At 48.5% G+C, this 13,659-nt stretch overlaps 1 protein-coding gene across 1 annotated transcript in view; it reads right to left on the bottom strand.

Moving 5' to 3' along the window:
* LOC135326193 (olfactory receptor 14A16-like) overlaps positions 1-13,378 on the bottom strand; it is a gene marked incomplete at its 5' end in the record, with an annotated part of 52,876 nt that extends 39,498 nt beyond the window's left edge. Inside the window, one exon of the mRNA XM_064504045.1 lies at positions 12,917-13,378. Coding sequence (XP_064360115.1) covers positions 12,917-13,378 — 462 coding nt within the window. The remainder of the gene's footprint in view (positions 1-12,916) is intronic.
* Between the last annotated feature and the right edge of the window lie 281 nt (positions 13,379-13,659).

Below are 13,659 nucleotides of genomic sequence, written 5' to 3' on the forward strand. Positions count from 1 at the left end.
ATTTGTTGTTAGCAGTACAAGATACGGTCCCCTCCACTTTTCTACCAATGGCTCGTCCTTCCAGGTCCAAAGATACACTTGATCTCCCGGCTGGAATGAATGTACAGGTGAATCTAAAAGTACAGGAGATCTTAACTGGATGTACCTACGGAGAGAAGTAAGAACCTTTGCCATAGACAAGAGATAATCACTTAAAATTTGATCGCCCTTAACGTGCATTTGAACTTCATTTCCAGTTAAATTTACAGTGTAAGGTTTACCATACAGAATCTCAAATGGACTAACTTTCTCCCTAACCCTTGGGGTTATTCTGATTCTTAATAATGCCAGAGGTAAAACATCAGTCCATTTCATCTGAGTCTCCTGACACAATTTTCCTACCTGTCTCTTAATTGTTTGATTCATTCTTTCCACTTTTCCACTGGATTGTGGCCTCCAGGGGGTATGTAAGTCCCATTTAATTTGTAGTATTTTTGAGATTTGCTGTACTATTTCTGCTATAAAATGAGGTCCCCTATCTGAAGAAAACCCTTCTGGTACCCCAAATCTTGGTATAATTTCTTTTAATAACATTTTTACTACCTCCCTGGCCTTATTGGTACGGCACGGGAAAGCTTCAGGCCATCCTGAAAAGGTGTCAACAATTACCAACAAATATTTATATCCATTACATTTTGGTAATTCAGAAAAATCAATTTGCCAGTAATCCCCGGGCATAAAGCCCCTTTTTACTTCCCCTGGGGGGGGCTTCTTCTGAATCTTGGGATTATTTCTAAGACAGATTTCACATTTTTGTGTAATACCTTTTGCAATTATTAGCATACTGACTCCCACAGCAAATCTTTTAACTGTTTCAACAAGTGACTCGGCTCCCATGTGGGTGCTATCATGTATTTGCTTCATCAGCTTCTTCATTATCGGCAAAGTTACCACACATTGTCCAGTAGATGTCACCCACCATCCCTCGGGAGTTTTTATGCATTTCAGTATTTCTGCTAATTTATTTTCTTTTTCAGTGTATACTGGAATTTCCATTTTTAACATTCTTTCTGGAACTAAGGCTGCCACCGACACGGATAATGCTGCCCTTTTTGCAGCCTCATCGGCCCTTTTGTTCCCTTTAACTATGTCAGTCTGTCCGGACTGGTGCGCTTTGCAATGCATTACTGCTATTTCTTTGGGTTTATTAACTGCTTTGAGTAGTCCCATAATCTCCTTACTGTATTTTATAGGATTCCCTTGAGAAGATAGCAATCCTCTTTCTTTCCAAATTGCGCCATGGGCATGTATAACCCCAAAGGCGTATTTTGAATCTGTAAACACATTAGTTCGTTTTCCCTCTGATAATTCCAGAGCCCGGGTTAAAGCAATCAGTTCTGCTTTCTGGGCAGATGTATTTGCTGGTAGTGATCTTGCTTCGATTTCTCCTTCCAAAGTGACGACAGCGTATCCAGCCCTTCTTTCTCCCTTTATTATACAGTCTGGATTCTGCAATGGAACATCTCTCAAATCTGGACGGCTGGAATATACTCACTCAATAGTTTGCAGACAGTCATGAGCCAACCTCCCCCTTCATGAAATGGTAATAAAGATGCCAGATTAAGGGTATTATACACCTTCATGGTTACATCTTCTTGCTCAAGTATCACTGCCTGGTACTGCACCATCCTACTTGGGGATAACCAGTGATGCCCTTTTTGTTCTAAAACTGCTGCAACAGCATGTGGCACATAAACAGTCACTTTTTGTCCCAATGTCAATTTTCGTGCCTCTTGTATTAACAGCACAGCAGCTGCAACTGCTCTGAGGCATCCTGGCCATCCTGCACTCACTTTATCCAGCTGTCTTGAAAAGTAAGCCACAGGTCTTTTCCAATTTCCTAAAGTCTGTACAAGCACTCCCAAAGCCTGGTGCCCTCTCTCATGGTTTTTTTTTTTTTTTTTTTTTTTTTTTTTACAGGCAGGATTGGAGTATTGTACTCGGATTGACATTCTCGCAGCAGTCCATACTTTAAGAAATTATTAATCATAGGCTCCAGTCCAACACGGGCCTCTAACTTCATGGGATACTGTTTTCACCTTACCGGTTTAGCTCCTTGTTTTAATTCCACCTTTACCGGTTCTGCACATCTGGCTCTTCCAGGTTTCTCCGTTGCCCACACAAAAGGGATTACTGCGTCCATTACTTCAGAGGGAATTTCACTTGGTCCATCCTCCACCTGTTCGGAATCCAGTGCTGTCTGCAACATATATGCTTGTGCCTTCCAGGCGTTACTTTGTGGAATGTGCACCTTAACTTTGTTTTGATCAAAGGTTATCTGTGCCCCCAGTTTATTCAGTAAATCCCTCCCCATTAGGGGTAATGGGCATTCTGGCATGTACAAGAATTCATGTGTTAACACTCTATTTCCTATTTCACATTTAATTGGTTGACAGAAAGGTTTAACCTCTCGCTTTCCCGTGGCCCCAATTACTGGCATAGAGAATTTACTCATTGGTCCCTTACAGCTATTTAGTACTGAGTATGCTGCTCCAGTGTCTACTAAAAATTTAACTGTTTCGTTCCCCAGCTTTACTGAAACCAGGGGTTCGGCTGGGGAATCCAATTCCTCAACCCCCGGTCCCCGTCAGTCTGAATCCTCTGTACCAATCATGAGCAAATCTGCCTCTGGAACAGATGCAGACTCAGGTTTCCAATGATCTGTTTGTCTCTTCGGGCACTCATTTTTCCAGTGCCCCTTCCCCCTGCAAATTGCACACTGATCTCTCCTTAGCGGAATTCCATCTCCCAAATTCCCTCTTACTCTATACCCTCTTCTACGTCCTTGTCCTTTCAGAAAACTCCCTCCCTGAGAGGGAGTTTGTGCTTGGGCAAATGCAGCTGCCAAGATTGCAGCATTTTGCCTCTTATCTTTCAGTTTCTCCTTTTGTTTTTCCTTTCTCTCCACTTCTTCCCTATTATTGTACACCTTATATGCAATTTCTATTAATTGCGATATCGACATCCCCAACATACCATCTACTTTCTGAAGCTTTCTCCTTATATCTGGTGCTGATTGTCCTACAAATAATGTAGTAAAAGTTATTTTATTTGCTTCATCCTCAGGATCCAAGTCTGTCCATTTTCGGGCAGTTTCACATAACTGCTCGTAAAATGCAGAGGGATCCTTCAGTCTTACCCTGTGTGACTTGATATAGTTTTGCAATATTTTTGGGCTTAGGTACTCCATGCTTTACCCCATATAGTATTAACTGTTGGTACTGTTTAGTCATTAACCTGCCTGCCCCTGTGTTTTGATCCCAACCCGGTTCCCGGGTCGGCATAAAACGGTCTGGTCCGTCTCTGGCATTTTGCCTTTTATTTTCCTCTTGAGCTTTATCTAATACCATTCTTTTCTCCTCAGGTGAAAGCAAAGTATTTAAAAGCACCTGTAAATCCTGCCAATCTGGATTATGATTTTCAATTATCATTTTAAAGGATTGATACATTTTTTCTGGATTTTCTCGGTACGACCCGGCAGACTCCTTCCAATTCATTAAATCTGTAGTTGAAAAAGGGACCTTCACATACACAGGCATCCCGTCTGGTCCGACTGCTTGACGCAGCGGGGCCTGAATCACGGGATTTTGTTGAGCCCGAGTGGCCCGAGTTCTGCCTGCAATCGGGCTACATGCCTCACTTCCCTTATTTCTGCTATTAACACTATCTTGATCTCTTTCAGGAGAGACCAATAATTGTACATCCTCTTCCTCATCACCCGCTTTTAAACATCTTTTCCCAATGCTACAAGCAGAGCAACACCGAGACATTTTCTCTTTGTTTCCCATCATCATTAACACATTTGAATCAGAGATCAACAGCTTACATTTTTTTTTCTAGTTTCATGATCATTTCTCAGAGAGAAGAACAAATCTACATATGGGACCTCATCCCATTTGTTCTATCTTCTACAAAACAACATAAGTTGCAAGATTGTATTACAGTTTAGCGTTCCCATTTCTGGCCATTTTTCCTCATCCTCCAGTTTATACATTGGCCACCACTGAGTACAGTATTCCTTTAATTTTCTCCTTGTTAAAGGATTCCCACCAAACTTTCTCCAATGTTTCAGGATGCATCCTAAAGGAGAACAGGAGGATACCCCCACAGATTGTCCTGTTCCCATATTACCACCCTTAAAAGAACGTTCTTACCAATTACGCTTTCGTACACTCCAGTCGTCACTGTCCAAACGTGTACAAAGCTTACCTTTGGTTACCACAACCAATTACCCTTGTATCATACCCTTTATGCAATGTCTCTTAATAATTACTGCGTTGCACCTTTGAGTCGCTTACCTGTTCCGACCAGGGAGGGTGCTCACGGAGTCCCCGAACAAAACGGTCGGTGCGCGCTGGAGTCTGATGAGCAGCGTCTCCCTGCCGGAACTGGCAAGACGATCCGGGCAAGGCTTTACAGCGAGGGTCCCACCTGGGTCGCCAGAAAACTGTTGTCCGAAAAGCGGATTCGTTGCCCGGTGTGCAATGAGCCAATAATTACACACTCAGGAGAGACATTTATTTATTTATTTCAGAGTTGCGCAAGCCTGGGTGCTCGGTGGTCTCCCACAAATCGAGCACACCCCCCCAACTTTTCAGGTAGCATTTATACAAACAAATTGCCAGATTTGCGACTTTCCCTTGTACACTGATTGGTTAGTGATTTCTTCATTCCCTGGGTCCCACCCCTGCTTCTCAAGGTCCTGATCAATTAACACTGCCCCAGCTAGGTCAGTAGACGTTATCTCCCAAGGTCCTGAGGAAGAGGACATAATCCAGACCCCTTAATTAACACTGTTTCAACAGTGAGAGGAGGCTTTGCTTCCCAAGGTCCTGGCACCCAAACAGGCCTTATTTCTCAGCCTTGGCATCCTCCCTTCTGGAGAGTGGGGCACAGGAATGCAGACTGCTTGTAACTCCCTTATCTTTCCAGCCTGCACCAGCTCTGAGGCCTTTTCTTAACAAACTAGGAGCACGGCCTAAGGCTTCAGCAAATTTAGCTACTTATGCTAAGCAAGTGTGCGGCTACTCATGCTAAGCAAATTCTATCTAAGATAGAAATTATCCAAATCTACCTACTTCAAACATTCTTTCTGAGCTTCTCAGGGTTGTCTTGTAACAATTTCTCCAGCCTGCCAAGGTCCCTCTGAGCGGCAGTGCAAACAGCTGTGGTATCATGGCTGTGTTTTAGGAGAAGATTGTCTCTCAGAAGCTTGTAAACCCTTAGGAGGCACATGACCCTGCAGGGGACTGTGAGGTGACTTCTGTGTCTGCTGGTGATGGGCCAGGAGCAAGCATAGGAGTTGGAAACTGTCTATGAGGTCACTTCTGCCTGAGTGCCTGATAGGCCAGCAGCAGGCACATGGTTTAGAATGTGATTGTGAGGTCACTTCTGCATGAGTCCCTGACTGGATAGCAGCTGGCACATAGCTGGGTCATGTCCCTCTGAGAAGGTGACCTGCCAGCAGCAGGCAATTAGGGTTGGAAGATGATGATGAGAGTACTGGTTTCTGACCGGTTGATAGGCTCCAAAGCTCAAAGGCCAATCTGAGGCATATGGCCATGAAGGTGATGGTGAGGTCACTTCTGTCTCTGCAAGTGATAGGCAAGGAGCAGCAGTTTGTGAGGTGACTTGTGTCTCAGTACCTGGGGTGTGATTTTTCTACCAGAGTGGTTTGCACCTCTAAGTAGGTGGTTCCATCCTCTCCACTCTTTCTTTCCTGAAGCTCAGACATGTACGTTTTGCCCTCAGGGGAGCTGAATCCCGCCCATGACTGTTAAACCCATGCCCTGTGTTCATCCAGAAGACAGCAGGGAGGGTTTTCTCCTGTTGACTTGCTCCCATGCCACAGGGGCTCTTCAGCTGGGATTTGTCTCCACTTGGTGTGGACAACCACCATTGGGAGGTCTGTCCACTCTTGCTCGTACAGGCTTCTCTTATAGCCGGGAATGAATAACTGTAGGTGTATATATATATGTGTATATAATAAATATATACAATAAAAAAAGAAATAAAAAATCCATTCCAACTGATAAAAAAATTGTTGTGGAGATGGGGATTTTTTTCAGCTCTTGCATAGAGTTATTTTTTGAATAGGTTTTACCTTATGACTAAAAGTCAGTGTTCAGGCCTTTATTCATTTGCCCACAGATAGAGGCTATTGCTGCCTGAGATGCCCTGGGGTGGCTGTGTGCCCATGTGGGGCTGGGAAATGTGACCCAGGACCTATGAGAACCTTTCTGGAGCATTAGCTGGTCACCAGGAGAAGTCTCTCAAGACCTCTCAGTGAGACAACTTATTTCTCTTCCTTGACTAGAAAAGGAAGTCCAGACACTTGTGTTAGACATAGACATGTGCATTAATGTTATGGAAATTAGGCTTGTCGGCCACCATAACAGGGCTCGACCCTAGGTTCTCGCAAGTAAATTCAGAGCCAAATCAAAACAAATTAAATTTTAATCACGCGCGTGCCGTAATTACAGCTCGAGCTGGGTGCCTCCAAAGAGGGACCCTAAAGTAAACAGATCCTGGGCAATTACAGTTTTTTCAACTTACATTTCCCACCCCTCACGCGGTAGGTAGACCAATAGTAATTTTTTTGGTCTGGGGTCTCCTGCTCCTCATTGGGTCTCAGCGTCATTCTTAGGTAAGCTGTTTTTCTCCTTATTTTTGATTTTTGCAGTCTCTGATGAAGGTTGTACCTCTGTTTTTGTTGGGTCTGGTGGTTGTCTGCCAAGGTCTTATTTTTCAATTGTTTTGATGTCTTCCCTTTCGGAGTGGGTAACACAGGAGCGCAGACCGTGTGTGGCTTCCTTATCTTCCCAGCCTGAATGAGCTCTGAGGCACTATTTTTTACTAAACTCGGTAAAGGTTTATTACTTTTCCCAAGTGCGGCCTAAGGCTTCAGCAAATTTAGCTACTCATGCTAAGCAAGTTTTATAGAAGTTGTGCTAAGCAGCCATTTCTAGACAGTTTCAATTCACTATTCTTTAATGCCTACATCCGCTTGATTTATTAGTTGCATCTCTGTATTGCTGTAGAGCTCTGCAGGCGTCAATCCCTCCTCCCGGCACACTCACCAAACCCAGGAATCATATCACCACCAACATCCAAGCCATATGTCTTCTCCTGGCCAATCAGCTGCTCTGTTAGAGTGAGCTCACAAGTCCCTACCCCCACCAGGTGCCTGCTGATGGTCTAAGGGCTTCAGAGACACAAGTTGCCTCAAAATACCTTCCCCAGCCACCAACATGCTGCTGCCTGCTACGTACTCTGGCCCAGGAGACCTCACAATCTGCTTCCACACCCATCTGCCTGCTGCTGGCCTATCAGGGATTCAGGCACAAGTGACCTCACAGGCAAATACCCAAGCCATTAGCCAAGTGCTAGCCTTGCAGAGACAAGTGACCTCACAGCGACTCTCCCGGCAATGTGCCTCCACACAGTCTGTCAGGCACTGAGTCGGACGTGAGCTCACAAACATCTCTTCACCACTTGCCTGCTGCTGGCCTCCCTGCTGCTCTGGAGGAAATGACCTCAAAGTCACTTCCCAGCAAGGGGCCTGCTGCTGGCCTATCACGTACCGAGACACAACTGTCCTCACCAGCACATTCCCCACTTCAGAGCCTGCTGCTGGCCTATTGGCTTCTCACCCAGAAGGCACCTCACAGGCACCCTCACAGTCATGTACTTGTCACTGGCCTATGAGCTTCTGAGACTGCAGTTACCTCACTATACCTTGTCCTGAACAGTGCGTGTTCATGCACACTCAAAGCGAGCCTGGGGCAGGGCCTGGGCGAGGCCACTGGCAGCCTGCTGCACTACCATTGGCTGACAGAGCCATCAGTCCAACCCAGGCCGCCCTCCTCCCCTTGCTGGCCAATAGGAGGGCAGCACTGCGGGTGATGCCATGGCAACACTGCAGTCCTGTGTGACCTGGCCGGCAGCTCTTCCCCTCCCCTGTTTCCCCCCGCCTGTTTCCAAGCTGCTCCCCCAAACAGGCTGTCTTTTGGGTGCAGAGGTTTGACCCCAGTTTGCAGGAGGACAGGGGCTGTGGCCATCAGAGGACAACATCTCTGAGCCCAAAACATGCTCTGCCAAGTTGGAAGCATAAAAGGATGCAGGGGGGAGGAAGAGAGGTTCTCCCAAACAAGTAGATGCCCTGGGGTTCTTACAAGGTTCTTACATCTATATCCAACATGGCATTTCCAGCAGGCTCCTGAGAGCCCGATAGGAGCTGCAGGACACCCCAGCCTCCAGGACACAGGACCCCTTTCCTGCCAGAGCCAGATCCCAAAGGGGGACCCACTCCCAGGGAATCCTGGATATTCATTGCCTCCTGCCATGAGGGGATGGAGCTGGCCCCACAGGAGCCTTGGGGCTCAGGGCAGCCCTATCCCCAGGGTCCAGGAGTCCTGGCTGCCACATTGTCTCCTGAGCCAGGCAGGACCTTCAGGCAGGGTTCTCGTGGCAGCCCCCAGCCCTGTCCAGCCACCCTCACAGCCCGGGACCCACAGCCGTTTTTGAGTTAACAGCCTCTGTGTGAAACCTCAGCAAGGAGCTCCCAAAGCCCTTATCCTCAGTGGAGAGCTGCAGGAGTGCTGGGAACAAGGAAGTGTGGTCTGAGCTGATGGTCTGGGTCCAGCAGCCCTCCATCTCACTTGTCGCCTTCTCATCAGTGTGCCTCTCCAGATGGGGAGGAAGGGTGCCCTTCCCATCTTGTCCCCAAAACTCCTCTCCAGCATGTCCCTGTTCCTCTGCCTGTCAGCAAGCAGCTCCAGCATAGCCCCGCTGCCTCCTGTCCTTCCTCCTTTTCATGGAGCGACTCCAAGGGACAGCAGTGGGGAGCACGTGAGCAGTGCCCAGCAGTGTCCAGGTCTCACAGGCAAAAGAGGGCACTGCCATGGCAGCACCGGGGAGACCTCCCTGTGATGCAGCACATCCCACTGTGACCTCAGCTCGTGTCACCTGGGAGCTCAGCAGGTCACTGCCATGGAGATGGCACAGCCAGGGAGAGAGCAGAGAGATTTCCTCTAACATCCTGGAAAGCAGTCACCTCCCTTCACTCCAGTCATTTTCCAAAAATTTCTGATAAATCCTGGAACATCTCCAGATGGTGCCAAAGGCTGTGAAATATCTCAAATGGGGCACTGCAGAGGTCACTTCTGCGTGCCCACACTGGCAGGTCTCTGCCTTGGGCAGACCTGTATAGCAACCTGGGGCTAGAGAGTTGTTTTGGGGTTTGGCAAGACAGGAGAAAAGTCATGTGGGATGAAACAGCACAAAGCAAGGCCACAAGCAGAGATGCTTCAGTGAGCCTCAAAACTGATAACTACTGTGGGTTGCTCTTTTTGTAGAAGTAGGATGTAGGACAGTATGGGACACGATGTAGCCTTCCTCCCTGAGGCCCCAAAGCAGGCTTTGTTTTTAGAAGTCCTCAGCAAGGTTTCTTGGTCTGCGGTGCTTAAGATAGAGATGCTACACCAGAAAAGAGCAAACATGCCCTTAGCATTCATCATCCAGGCAGTTTTATCCAGGACCCTCGTCCCTGACAGGCTCCAAAGCCAATGGGGCAGGCCAAGTAGTTAATCTGGAGAAGTTTTCTCATTTCCCATGAATTTTGCCCAGCTTTCCTTCTGACTGAGCCTGGGGAAAGCCATTTCTCATCTCTGGGGCTCAGCTGATCCATGGGCTTCTCAGCATGACCTTGAGGCAGCGCTTCTCCCCTGGGTACAGTCCCTGACCCCTGGCCCCTCCCTGGGACCCTAGCTCTCTTCTGGGCTGTACAGCCCTGTCTCCCTGGAACTCCCACAGTTTTGATCCCACGCTTCTCAGGACATGGCCACACACTGCAGGGCTGGTGACCAGGCTCTGGTGCAGAGCTTGTAAGGCAGTGCAGTGCCTTGGGACCTGCATTTGGGCTCATTCAGAAATTTTTGAGGTGACCAGCTGCCAGCGCTGCAGCTGCTGAAGCTTGAGAAGGTCCCTACAACCAGCCTTCCTGCTCTTCCTCATCTCTGCCCTGGAGTGACTCATGCAGAAGGGAGACTCCATCCCCTTTGAATACTGTCAGAGATGGGGCTTTTGAAGTCACCGCAAAAGGAAGGACTCACCTACTTGTGTGGGTTGCTCCTTCAGCCTGTGGCACCCGCTCTGTGATGCTGTGAGCCCCAGCTCTGCACCCTGAGGTCTCTGCCCTTCGTCCAGAGGCACAGCTTCAAATGACGGAAGTGTTGCTTTAGAGAGCCCACTTCAAGCTGAGACACACTGTGGAGCTGAAGGCCTGATGGAGGCTAGTCCGGGATGTGGCAGTCTCCTCCACCCCCTCCTGCTCTGGGCCCAAGCACGCAGGAAGGTCCCAGGAAGTGTTTGGTGTGGGGGGGATGGGTTTCCCTCCACATGTCCCAAGTCCTGTGTGGGTGTCTCTGAGCACCCAGGAAAATCCCTCTTCGCTAGGGCCTCGCATCAAGCCTTTTCCAGACTTCTGTACAGAAGCACTGCCCAGTCCGAGATCCCCAAGAGCAGCACCACCCCCGGCATGGCCTGGGACCCCCAGGAGCTGTGTGGCTCCCTCTTCTGTTTCCACGTGCCCTGATTAAATGGACAATTTCTACCATCACCTTTCCAGCACCCTAGCTGGACATCGTAACTTCCCATGTTTTCCAGTTTTCCTCCTTCCCTTACTCTTGGTTCATTCAGATACCTAGTTGCTGAGTTCCACTTCAGGACATTTAAAGCTTGATCTGTCTTTCAGCAGTCTGTCCCGTTAGCCAAGGCATTAATTGTGTTTACATCTACTGTTTCCTATCTATCCAAAAGGTTTCTAGTCAGGCTATCCCTTGTGGAAAGTGCACCTCATTGGAGGCAGCTTGGAATGAGCATACTGGCGAGTGTAATTTTTTATGGAACTATATCATGCTTTATTCTTTGTTTGTTTTCTACTAAAAGAAAAAGCTTCTTTGTCTATTTGCAGCTACTTTTCTAGGTAAGGTAGGTGGGAATTGGGGCCTATGAGCTGTAACATTCAGTTGCAGACTTCAGAGGAATAAGGTTAGCTTTTAACAAGAGTGATGGAAGTCCCAGTTGGCTGATGAGAGCAGTGGGAGGATTGGGGAGATGGGGAGGAAGATTGTCCATGCAGGGTCTGACCTCCAGGACACTGCTTTTCCTACATGTCCTGACTTCATGAGGAGACTCTCTGGATCAGTCTTAGCTGGAGAATGTTGCTGCCACTTATTCTGAAAGCTGGAAAATAGCACTCCGAAAAAAAACCTTTCAAAGCAGAAATACTTGTATACTATTGAAGTCTCCATCTTTCAGCTACACTCCCGACACCTCTCCAATTGGCCATACAAGACTTGAAGAAAATCACAGGAAGAGAGGCGGTTCATCAGGGCTTTTTGCGTTTTAATGATCCCCATGGTGTATTTGGTGCTGAATCCATGAACCACAGCTACTGACAGCCTTCTTTTTGGTGCCATCCACCAGGAGGGATGATGGCACGATGGCGCTATGAGCTGGGAGGGTGGGGAACATTATTCCTTCTTCAGGCACTTCCCAGGCCATGTGGAGGCCAGGACAGCAAGGACTTCTGGCTCTGCACCAAGAGCTCCCTGTAGTGTACCCACACTCTGAATGTTGTCTTGGATTAAAAGTTGGCATTTTTCTCTCCAAGACACTTTCAAGCCCAGTTCCACTTCCTTCTCATCTCTCCCAATCCCTCCTCTGATCTCGCTGGCCATTCCTACACCCCTCCCCTCTTCTCCCTGCAGGACCCCGAGCTGACAGTGCTGCTCTGCAAAGCAAGCGGGCTGTGAGGCCCCAGGGCTACAAGGGGACTCTGCACTGGCCGTGCTGGTCAGGGTGGGAATCAGACCCAACCAAATGGGGATCAAAGCCTCTAGTCCCTCCATGGGGATGCAGATGTGGCAGGTCTTGGAGGGACTATGGAGCATTTCCAAGGGTGCTAGTTGTGTCCAGGGGTGCCTCTAGATCCTGGCCCTGGTATTTCACAGAGGGTGACATGAATCTCTCTCCAGGCTCCCTTCCCTGTGCCAGCTGGGTCCTCACAGCCTCTCCTGAGATTGTGGAGTCCTCCTTTGCTCCCAGATACCTGGGTTTAGCACTTCACCTTTAGGTGACTTGACGTTGGAGGATCTCTCCCTTTGTGAGGCTTCCCTCACTACCCACACCAGGCACACGCTGTCCCAGAAGATCCCCTGTGCTCTCCTGGCAGCTCCAGCTTCCCCTCCAGAAGGACAGGTATCTGACGCTGGGCCTTAACATGTGGTACTGCCTTAGGTATGCACATCCAGAGGTGTCCCACTCCACCGGCCTCCCCCCCACTGCCACTGGACACTGATGGGGGAGTCCTAAATCCAGTCCTTGGTCTCTAAGAGATTATTACATGATTTTTGCTCCTGAACCCACGGAGAACCCCATCAGCAGCAGCCGCTTTGGTCATAATTTCCTTGGGCCTACTCTTGACACCAGCTTTGGAAGAAGAGCCAGCCTTCAAGCACTGCACTGAGGAGAAGTTACTTTATTACAGAGATACTGTGAGGGAGTCAGCTCCGATCCAGTGTTGGGTACAATTTTATATGGGCACCAGCTGAGACAGAGCAGTCTCAGTAAAGGTGAAATGAACCCAAGCATTTGTGCAGCAACATGAGTACAAATACTACTAATAATAGTAACAATAGCCATAATAAAAATAAAGTGAATAAACAATATTCAGTCCTGGTATGGGATACTGTGGGAGTCATTTGTGGAGAGGAATGGCAATGTTACCACTGCTGAAAAATGGCCATGAAATCACTTTCCTCAGGGCATCCTGGAGCTCCTTGTTCCTCATGCTGTAGATGAGGGGGTTCACTGCTGGAGGCACCACCGAGTACAGAACAGACACCACCAGATCCAGAGCTGGGGAGGAGAGAGAGGGGGGCTTCAGGTAGGCAAACATGACAGTGCTGAGAAACAAGGAGACCACGGCCAGGTGTGGGAGGCACATGGAAAAGGCTTTGTGCCGGCCCTGCTCAGAGGGGATCCTCAGCACGACTGTGAAGATCTGCACATAGGACACCACAATGAAAACAAAACACACAAAGACTAAAAAAACACTAACCACAAGAAGCCCCACTTCTCTGAGGTAGGCGTCTGAGCAGGAGAGCTTGAGGATCTGGGGAATCTCACAGAAGAACTGGTCCACTGTGTTGTCTTGGCAGAGTGGTATTGAAAATGTGTTAGCAGTGTGCAGGAGAGCATTGAGAAACCCACTGGCCCAGGCAGCTGCTGCCATTTTGACACAAGCTCTGCTGCCCATGATGGTCCCGTAGTGCAGGGGTCTGCAGATGGCCATATAGCGGTCATAGGCCATGACTGTGAGGAGAGAATACTCTCCTCCAAACAAGAAGACAACCAGGAAGACCTGGGCAGCACATCCTGAGTAGGAAATGGCCGTCGTGTCCCACAGGGAATTGGCCATGGATTTGGGGACAGTGGTGGAGATGGAGCCAAGGTCGAGGAGGGAGAGGTTGAGGAGGAAGAAGTACATGGGGGTGTGGAGGTGGTGGTCGCAGGCTATGGCTGTGATGATGAGGCCGTTGCCCAGGAGGGCAGCCA

The sequence above is a fragment of the Dromaius novaehollandiae genome, unplaced genomic scaffold (assembly GCF_036370855.1).
Source record: "Dromaius novaehollandiae isolate bDroNov1 unplaced genomic scaffold, bDroNov1.hap1 HAP1_SCAFFOLD_37, whole genome shotgun sequence".
Classification (NCBI taxonomy): domain Eukaryota; kingdom Metazoa; phylum Chordata; class Aves; order Casuariiformes; family Dromaiidae; genus Dromaius; species Dromaius novaehollandiae.